General features: G+C 36.9%; 1 protein-coding gene across 2 annotated transcripts; it reads right to left on the bottom strand.

Moving 5' to 3' along the window:
* Window positions 1-1,517: 1,517 nt before the first annotated feature.
* On the bottom strand, window positions 1,518-8,905 carry LOC149934477 (uncharacterized). Of its 2 annotated transcripts, none has more exons than XM_090153084.1 (6): window positions 8,801-8,905; window positions 8,710-8,746; window positions 8,608-8,649; window positions 8,485-8,523; window positions 4,024-4,779; window positions 1,518-1,643 (listed from the first exon to the last, which is right to left on the bottom strand). In XM_090153084.1, the coding sequence occupies exons 1-6, from the start codon at window positions 8,813-8,815 to the stop codon at window positions 1,558-1,560; spliced, it is 975 nt and encodes a 324-aa protein (XP_090009210.1). In that variant the 5' UTR covers window positions 8,816-8,905; the 3' UTR covers window positions 1,518-1,557. The 2 variants fall into 2 exon arrangements, with proteins under 2 accessions (XP_090009210.1, XP_090009211.1); XM_090153085.1 differs by having other exon boundaries at window positions 8,804-8,854.
* Window positions 8,906-10,338: the final 1,433 nt, after the last annotated feature.

Here is a 10,338-nt window from a genome sequence, read left to right as displayed (position 1 = left end):
ATTGTGAAAGTGATGTTAAGTCTCTGTATAGAAAATTGTAAAAAAAAAGAAAGACTTCGACTAGAACACGTTTTTAACCTAGGCTTACGACGTTAGTGAAGCTGCAGCCCAAGCCCCATATGTTACCACCGCCTAACTCGTTTGTGGAAGCGCGTTATAGAAGTTGGCATTGTTATGCAGGGCTTCCACATTTGATATCTAAAATTTCCCTCTTGCGATAGTTTCATTTAACGAAAATCCCTGTTATCCCCTTTTTGACTTTGAAATTCCCATTTTTATCCCCCGACATATTTTGGAGCTTTTAATAATGATTTATATTAATATTCAGTTTCATTCTGATAAGAATTACAAGTATAATGCTTTATTTATTACAAAATTACTTGAAAAATTTGCAAAAATATATCCTCAAAAGTCGCAAATGGATATTTAGATCATGATTATCATTACTATCTAATGTATTGAAAATATTGTTTACATCTGTGACTCATAACATATCCATGGACTAAATATACAAATAGAGTAGACTTAAACAGGCAATGTTATCAAGAAAGCTAAAAAATCCCTTTCTTCCCTGCATAGAACACTTTTCTCCCATTTCCCCCCGTGAAATGCCGTTTTCCCAAACTTTTCCCGTTTTTCCTCTTAAATTGTATAATTCTCTTTTAGCATTTTGGAAAGTTGAAAAATCCCGGAAAAGGGAAAAATTCCCCGCATGTGGAAGCACTGTTGTTATGACCAAAATAATTTATGCGCCTACAACATGGGGAGTATATAGCAGCATGGACAGTAAATTAAGAGGACAGGTTTTCGATAGCCTTCCACAGTGCATTTTATTTCTCCCCGCGTATCAATCAGCTCGAGAGACTCCGAGGGAGTCTTGCAAGGTCGTTTGTACCACGAGATCTTAAAATTTCAAAAATTAATCTAATGCGGTTGATATTGTTACGTAATTTTTGGCGCTTTATATTTTAGTAATTTTTAATTTTGGTTTTTTAATTCAATAAAAACTATCAACTGATATTTAGTATATCATATTTAATCTATAAAAACGTGAAAAAATCCCTTTTGGCGTAAAAATGTACTTCGTGTTTATCTTTTTTCTTTTTTTGAACAGTATCGTCCACTCTTAGCGATACTTGTTTTTTTTTTTTCAAATAACCTTGGACGACTCCTTTAGTGTGATTGGCTTACGGGGGCTAAAAACCAGGCTTTTTACAGATCCTCTAAAATCTACTATCCATGATAGCAGTCTGTCTGATCATTTCGGTTTATTTACTTTTGATTAGGTCGAGTGGGTCAGCGTCAGTTTTAGGGGACCAATCAGATTGGGGGATGATTTGGTTTTTGTAGGGCGAAGAAGCTTACTGTTAGAGCGTAAGTGGATTCATGAGCGAGGCTTAAAATGGACATAATATAATTATTATCCCTAAATATAAAAAAACAAAAAAGTTTGATTGTAGATTAATTTTGTAATTCTTAAATGATTTTGTTTATGATAAGGCAAAGAAATAAACCGCTTTTATTTAATAGTTTATTTCAGTTACATTATTTATTTTGTTATCTTCCTGAAAATAAACGATCGATAGGATTGGTCGCTTCGCCGATTGACTGGAATATGTTCTTTACACCATATAATGCATCCCCTAAAATGCAAATGACACTGCTAGCTCATTTCACATTAATGGCTCTTTTTATAAAGTAATGTTTAAATATGGCTCTTACGTCACAGCCTGTTACTTTTCCCATATGTAACATAATGACTCATGCTACTAGCTCTATTTCTTCACTAACGGTTTGTTTCACAGATATTGCGTCATCCATACCCTTGGTAATATTTGACGTCATATTTCACGTCATCGAATCTCAAATGCCGATTATGCCGTCGCACAATTAGCTCTACGTATGCTAAACCGACGGCCATTATTTTAGTAAACAAACCGGTTTTAACAACCCAGGCTTAGCAGGTAAACTACATTATAGTGTCAAGTGCTGTTAATGCAATTACTTTGCAATTAATGAAGTTTTCGGAGACTCACGTTCTAAAATTAATTTACAATGTCAAAAAGAAGCAGGTTTATTGGAAAAAATATTTGAAATTCAAGTTGAGCTTTTCTGGGGTATCTACAAGGTTGGAGTTTTTGCAGATTCTTTTGAGCCTAGGCCTAACTCTTCTAACGCTGGTGGAATATCCCACTTCGACGACTTGTTCCATTTTCGGAAACCGATCACTGAACCGAACCGTATTGGTCATTTTCCCTAACCTTTCCCTTTTCTAAACTACTCATTATTTAACTTCATCCGCACGCACCGAGTGAGTTCATAAATTTCCATAAAGTTACATTGGGCTGACTAAAATTCCGACATATGTTAGAAGCCAATAGTGTGACTCCCAAAATTACAAGGATGAATAAAAAGGTTAAATTCTAACGTAGTCCACCTTTTTACTGGTTCGTGGTGAAACAAACCGTTAGTGAAGATTTTTGAATGGAATAAAGGTACAGTGGCATACTTATAAGTAATTATGTTACATATCCTTTTACAAGTCTACGAGCGCCCTTCACACTGACGAGGAATATAGGTTTTTCTAGTGGGCGTGCGATGAGCATACTAATAAAGCCATGTCTTGTGACTTAAGAACAACATATATTATATTTTTTACTTTTATTAGTGTTGTTAATTTTCCGGAAAAATAAAAATTTGAAACATCGATATAAAATGTCTAATATCAGTAAACATACTACAAAACATTAATAGCGTTACATTGTTAATCAGTTTAAACTAGTCTAGAGGTTTAGTTTTACTTTCAGTTTCGAAAAAATGAGGCGAAAATACCGCTTTATTTCAATTTGCAAACAATATATTATACTAATCATGGAATTAAAACTTTTTTTATTTTTTTCGGAAAAATACGGAAAATTTTCCGGAAAAAAGGCCTCGGTCATTTTCCGACTTACAACACTACTTTTTATTAATTTTATTTTATAAAAACCACTATAGGGACTTGGCAGTGCTATGTCACAGTTTTTTTTTCAATAGTTTTTATAAAAATATGACCACAATGGCGGCCATGGCCAAAGCTACGGAGTGACAAGTCTCTATTGTGAGAGGGGGGAGTCTTAGTTCACTTACAGCTTCCCTCCCCCTCTTTTAGTGTTGGGCAGGCTAAGCCACCGCTCGAAAACGTGTAACGTGAACTTATATTGGACTAGATTGCTGTTTTCAATGGGAGCATACACCGACTGATCAAGAGATATTTATTTATAAAGCATATTCTCAATGATTAAATAGCTGTATAAACTATTTGTTCACATAGTTATTTCTAAAGAGCCTGCGCATCTATACATGTATAGACCATTAAATAAAGGCTATAAATGAATATCGAATGATTTCATTACCCTTTCTACCATCCGGTGCCTTTCTAAGTTTAACGTAACCATTTAAGCTAGGAATATAATATTTCCATCCTCCTAGATTTAAGCCAATTGATCAGAAATTTCCAACAAAATATTACTCTGCGATGCGCGTTTTAATCGGTCATGAAAATTACTTGTAATTCTTAGAAAAAATACCTGCACTACTACAAAGTCAATTGATAATAAAAATAAAGCTATTTACATTTAATAGTTGTACCAATTTATATTTAATCAAAATGGCTCGTGTTAAATATGTAACGGTAATAGTGAGTGTAGGCAGCTGTTGGCTCGCGTGACATGAAGGGCTTGTCACCACCCTCCATACACATTGTAACTTGGCCATCTGTTTAAAAAGGCATTATAAGTCGCTAGAAGACTTGGGCCTAAGGTTGTGCCTTGGCTATTAGCGTAGCTGATTGTAAATAAATTTTGCACTAAGCCTTGGCAATAAATTTAGTCAAGTTTCAAAAATTCAAAGGATTTTTGAGCGGTGGTACGCGACTAACGTCATAATAAAGAAGTCGTCCCATCTAAGCGACTACCTAATGCGGTTCGATATTCACCTTAGAAATTAAGACATTAACGATATAGATAAACTCATTATACTTACTAACAATACCCATTTTGAACCCCTCTGGCACCTCCAGCACGCGTCCGACCCTACAACCAATACCGCAATTTTTGACGATGTTAGGCCCCCCGCGATCAACATATTGTCCAGCCCCAGAAGGTCTGATTTTTGGCTCTGGAAGTTCGAAATTTTGTCCACCCCTGGAAGGTCTGATTTTTGGCTCTGGAAGTTCGAAATTTTGTCCACCCCTGGAAGGTCTGATTTTTGGCTCTGGAAGTTCGAAAATTTGTCCACCTCCGGAAGGTCTGATTTTTGGCTCTGGAAGTTCGAAATTTTGTCCACCTCCGGAAGGTCTGATTTTTGGCTCTGGAAGTTCGAAATTTTGTCCACCTCCGGAAGGTCTGATTTTTGGCTCTGGAAGTTCGAAATTTCGTCCACCTCCGGAAGGTCTGATTTTTGGCTCTGGAAGTTCGAAAATTTGTCCATCCCCAGAAGTTCTGATTTTTGGCTTTGGAAGTTCGGAATTTTGTCCATCCCCAGAAGTTCTGATTTTTGGCTCTGGAAGTTCGGAATTTTGTCCACCCCCAGAAGTTCTGATTTTTGGCTTTGGAAGTTCGGAATTTTGTCCACCCCCAGAAGTTCTGATTTTTGGCTTTGGAAGTTCGGAATTTTGTCCATCCCCAGAAGTTCTGATTTTTGGCTCTGGAAGTTCGGAATTTTGTCCACCCCCAGAAGTTCTGATTTTTGGCTTTGGAAGTTCGAAATTTTGTCCACCACGGGAAGGTTCGATTTTGGCTGGAAAATATACTAGTTTGAATATTAAATTAGGAAAGTAGACAGTAGGTGGTTTCTTTTCGCCAGTTCTCGGAATAAAAGTGTACTCTTTTTACTCTAAATGGTTTTATTTGCTTGTTCCGGGGAAGTGATTTACTCTGACCCATAACCTATTCGCTTGTTCAGGAAGATGTGGGGTACCCTTTCAACTTATTGTCTCGGGGAAAATGAACCGTCGGGTTCGCAGGTTGGTTGGTAACCCAACTCCTGGATTGCTATTCGGACACGGAAAATTAAAACTCGGGTTATTCGCTTTTTACGTTTTAGCAGAAGTTTATAATATATCTCCCACTACAAAAGTAGCCATCTAGACCATTAAAATGAAACACGTACCTGCGCCGGCTCAACGCGGATTCCGTTAGGCGCGAATTTAAGACTAAATCGACGATGCGTATACCGCATTACGGCTGAACATTTACCGAGTCTATGGATTTGTTTGAAGATGTAAAATGTAAAAATAATATTACGTACAGGGTTCGTACACGACCTGGAATACCTGGAAAAGCTGGAAAAGTAAGGGATTTTGAAAATGTTTCCAAAAGGTCAGGGAAAAGTCAGGGAATTTGAAAATGTTTCCAAAAGGTCAGGGAAAAGTCCGGGAATTTTAAAATGACCCCAAAAAAATCCGGCAAATAAATTTTCGAAAGATGTATTAAAAATACATAATAAATATTTTTCAAGATTTAAAAATACATAATAAATATTTTGCAAGATTTTACCTCAATACATTAATTAATTCTACAAAAATGGTCAGGGAAATTTAACAATTTGGTCAGGGAAAACCTGGAAATGTCAGGGAATTTAATTCCGGAAATTTTGTACGAACCCTGACGTAGAGATATTTACCTACTGATAAATTATACTTTACTGATGAAACATTATTAAAAAATCAATATATGACGGTCTACACCCTGTACGTTTTAAAATCAAAGGGAGCCTGCGCAGGTATAAAATTAGCAAGATAGGTTGATGAATACTCTCGTAAGAGGTGTATTAAAAAAAGGAGGCAGTGCTTAGAGACTAGTTTCTTTCTAAAGCCGCGTTTACACTATTGTTTGAAACCAGTTTTCATGGCGGGTTTGGCTCAATTTCGTAGGTCAAAAAAGGCCTTAAAACAGACTTAAAGACCGAGAACAGGGCGAATTTCTAGCCCTCTAATCCTGTACTCGATGTTTTGACGAGTGATAAAATTAGCGAATAAGTAGATTAGTCCATTATGAAAAGGGATAATAAAGCTCAACCCTAAACAAAATTGAAGAAATTTAAAAATAGCTCGTACCGATAGGTCTTCGAGAAAACAAAAAGACGTGAAACTCGGATCAAATAGGTCTTCGAGTGTAAAACTAAATTAAATAAAATAGCCAGAAATTCCAACGGTAGACCATTTTCGTCCTATTTGGGACTCGTCAGAACCGTGCGGGAAATCTGGCTTGCGACTATAACACCGAATACAGAAACTAAGCCTAAACATTAAAAATTTCAAAACGAGTTGCGTAGCAACGGAAAGCCGAATAGGGGGAGAGTGGTGGAGATTAGTTGTGACAGCTTAACTAACATCTAGGACAAATCGATTGACAGCTCTGACAGCTTGAGTGACCACTTGGACAATTCTGGATATTGTACAATTCAAAAACAGTCTGAGCCATCGGTCAAGCTGTCCAAGCTGTCACTCCTCAAGAAATCAACAAGTTCAGATATGTGGGGGTCAAAATTCGCGCACCAGAAAATGGAATCTCTGTTCTCGGCCTTTAAACTGGGTTTAAAGCTCTGATGGGACCGTCGTTGATGGAATCCCACCTAAATCGGCTCTATATTACTAGATACAATGAGATGGTATTATTCCTAATTGAATCTGGACATAAGTAATAGACATAAGTGTGACATTTCCTATTCTTCACATGCAAAAGTTTAACTAAGAGCTATTCACGAGACAGACTGCATTTACGGGCTTCGTCGCCGTTTTGCGTCCGCTTGCTAACTCGTCAGCGTCTCGCTAGAGGGAGATTTTCTTCTTGAGATGACGTCACTCCGTTACTAGCTCTCATGAAAATATTCCCCAAAGGGACAAACATATGGAACAATATTATATACTTATGGTAATAATGATAATCGGCGTCGCCAATGACCAGAGAAATCTTAACGAGCTTAAGGAGTAACCGTTACTCTTCAGAACTAATAATAATAATAATAATCAGCTAGGCTAATACCCTAGGCACCACCTTAGGCCCAAGTCAGTGATTTCGGCTACATTTGTTCGAATTTCATTCGTCCGAACGGTGGTACAAATGTCCGAATGATCATTTGTCCGAATGCCGGAAAACAGGATCGTATGTCCGAAAACGTATTTCTTTTGCCCGAAAAATTTATCACAACTTTTGTTGGTGATTTAGTCGTTCAATTTATATTAACTTAACTGGCGAATTTCATTTGTTCGAATAATCGTTTGTCCGTTTTTTTCGAACATTAGGAATGGGTTGTTTTTTTAAATATTGTTAATATAAGAAAATAGTAACATTAACGTTAACCTAACCTAACCTAACCCAACCTAATCCAACCCAACCTAACCTAACCTAACCTAACCTAACCTAACCTAATCCAACCTAACCCAACCCAACCCAACACAACCTAACCTAACCCAACCTAACCTAACCTAAGCCAACCCAACCTAACCTAACCTAACCTAACGTAAAATATCCACAACATTCAACGATATTTACAATGTAGTTTTTTATTTTTTATTTTTGCACTAAAAAAAATCCGGACAAAAAAAACAGCAATAAGAAATACTAATTTAGCGACAGAATTCGGACAAGTGATGCTACCGATTCGGACGAATGAAACAAACAAGTTGTCCAATTCGAACAATTGAAACATTTGTTATTTCGGCAGTTCGGACGAATGAAAATCGAACATTTGTTCCACCGATCAGACGATTGAAATTCGAACAAATGTACCTACCCCAAGTCAGCGAGCGACTTTTATTGCCTTTAAACGGGTACCCGGGTTACAATGCGTAGGAGGGTGGTGGCAAGCCCTTCATGCCACGCGAACCAACAGCTCCCTACACTAACTATTACCGTTAACCTCCACAAAATTTTAGACAAAGGAGAATCCGAAGAAGGCAATCGCTCGATGATATACTATCATAAATCTTTCAGAGTCATATTTATGTTATTATATTACTAATGGCTTGGGAATATTTTAATGAGAGCTATTTATCTTAAAGCCTGTAAACTGAAAATATCAGTGAAATATTTTGCAATATGTTGTATCATTTGTAACATAATCAACAAAAGTATGCCTTATTCACACAATAAGCGGACCCAACAATACAAAAATTCTTATAATCCTTGGGCTATTGAAAAGGTAACCATGGAAACGAAACCAAGTGATCGTGAGGCGCAAGCTAAACTATAAATTTTTAAAATTAGAAATTTTGTGCGTTTTCAAAATCCGCTCAGTAACTTCCGTTGCCCATCAGTCAAGGTGATGACGCGATTATCGTCACAGAGTTGGAAGTGACGTAATTTACGTCATATTCCGTGAATAAGGGGTCATTATAGGAAATGCTTTTATGGCATACTTTTGAGTGATTATGTTACGTATGGTTGTATGAACCGTGATGAATACTTCTCTAAGAGAGATGTCATTTGCTTCTGATCTTACCTTGATTTGGATTAGGCTTGTATATCTCGCAAAGAGAACCTGTTTGCGTGGGGGGGGGGGGGGAGATAATCATAAAATAATTGTGCATTCAAACTAATTTCATTCTTAATTTTATTTGTTTACCTAATCCTTCCGCTTGTAAGCTCAGTCCAGGACATTCCGTTGCTACAAGAAAAAATAATTACTTCTATTTCGAAGTATTGGAAATTGAAAATCAATTTTTACCCTGGCATTTGTAGATGGCTACCGTTAGTAAGCAAACCTGTAATTAATTAGCTTGAATTAATTATTTATTAAAAACTGCGTATTTTCTTACGACAATGTAGAGCATTTTCGTGAAATGTTGGATGGAAAATTTCCTCGTGAAGTGACTGCGTGGCTCGAGTTTAAATTGTTCCTCGCGTCAGCAATTTTGAAACAATAGAAACTAAATATAAAATTTAGATTTACTATTCATAGTCATAGTCGATAATTCAAAATAACGGTCAAAAATGCCGCCGTTCAGTTTTGTAAAATATATTCGGCGGCGTAATCGTCGGCCATTTTGGGTATGGAGATACAGGCCGGAAGGCAGGCAAGACTGCCAGATTTTGATAGATCGAAAACGGCCAACTCTCTCAAATGTTTTCGTTTTCAAAACGAAAATTTTGCGGCATAGCTATCGACTAAGACTATTTGAGATATTAAACCCGTATCCGAAACGTCTACAGCGGTCGTGAACATTGTTCGTACACAGTCCAAGCTATATAGTAGAAACATTTAGCACTCACGAAAATTTATAAATGGGAACATACATTTTTCTCGGTGGCCAAATTATCTAGGCGTTAGAATTCAAACAGCACAGTTTTCTTTTCGCGTTTCTACTTCGGAGTCGGAACCTTTTATAACTTGAAGACGAAGCCATATTTCTGTCGAGCTAATGTGACACGTAGTATAATATCCATAGCGTCATAAGTAACATAATAACTATAAGTATATCAATTAGAGAAAAATTTTCAGAGCTATGGCGCAATGGTGTTGATCGAAAAATATGTGATCGACAGTCGATCATTTATACGTTGCAATTGATCGAAATTCCATTTGATCGAATCCCATTTGTCATTTGTTTCATAAGATCGAACCTTCAAATGATCGAATACTATTTGATCGAATTCAAAAGTATTTATAGTACCAGTTGGTATGTTTTTATTTTACCGAATGTCAATATGAAGTGCAGAAGGAATAATGATGGAATAATGCATTGCTTAAGTGCAGAAGGAATAATGATGGAATAATGCATTGCTTAAGTGCAGAAGGAATAATGATGGAATAATGCATTGCTTAAGTGCAGAAGGAATAATGATGGAATAATTCATTGCTTTAACTGAATTAAGCCATAAAGATGAAGATATTTTTACTTTATACACTATATGATGGAATTTTTTATGACATCGACGATAACGGCCCATTGTTTTTGATTTATATAAATAGGGTCAGGTTAGGTTAGGTTAGGTTAGGTTAGGTTAGGTTAGGTTGATGTACGCGCGCCGTCGGCGCGTATGCACCGTTGCCTTTTCGATTTACTCCCAAAAACTAGTAGTTTTACCCTACAGTAGCTTTCGATCAAATGCCATTCGATCAAATGGAAATTCGATCAAATTGGACCCGTTCGATCATTTGGGAATCGATCAAATAGACTCAAACCCATTTATCAGCCCGAACGTGGCTACTCTACCCAAAATGACGTTACTGCCCTAACATCATACGTTAATTTTCTTCTCGCATGGACAATGCTAGACCTTTACTTAGGGGGACCTCATTATAGGCTTATGGTAAAATATCACTACTTACAAGTCAGTGCCAGGGCCGGACTGG

The sequence above is a fragment of the Leiobunum rupestre genome, chromosome 7 (assembly GCF_980474605.1).
Source record: "Leiobunum rupestre chromosome 7, qqLeiRupe1.1.hap1, whole genome shotgun sequence".
Classification (NCBI taxonomy): domain Eukaryota; kingdom Metazoa; phylum Arthropoda; class Arachnida; order Opiliones; family Sclerosomatidae; genus Leiobunum; species Leiobunum rupestre.
This window is presented reverse-complemented; position numbering and strand designations above follow the sequence as displayed.

Bases quoted from the DNA above. Each gene is read 5' to 3' on its own strand.
- LOC149934477 (XM_090153084.1), bottom strand. The intron at 8,650-8,709 runs GTAAAAATTGAT...TTTTTCTTGTAG, and splicing joins AGCCATCTACAAATGCCAGG to CAACGGAATGTCCTGGACTG. The intron at 8,524-8,607 runs GTAAACAAATAA...CCACGCAAACAG, and splicing joins CTTACAAGCGGAAGGATTAG to GTTCTCTTTGCGAGATATAC.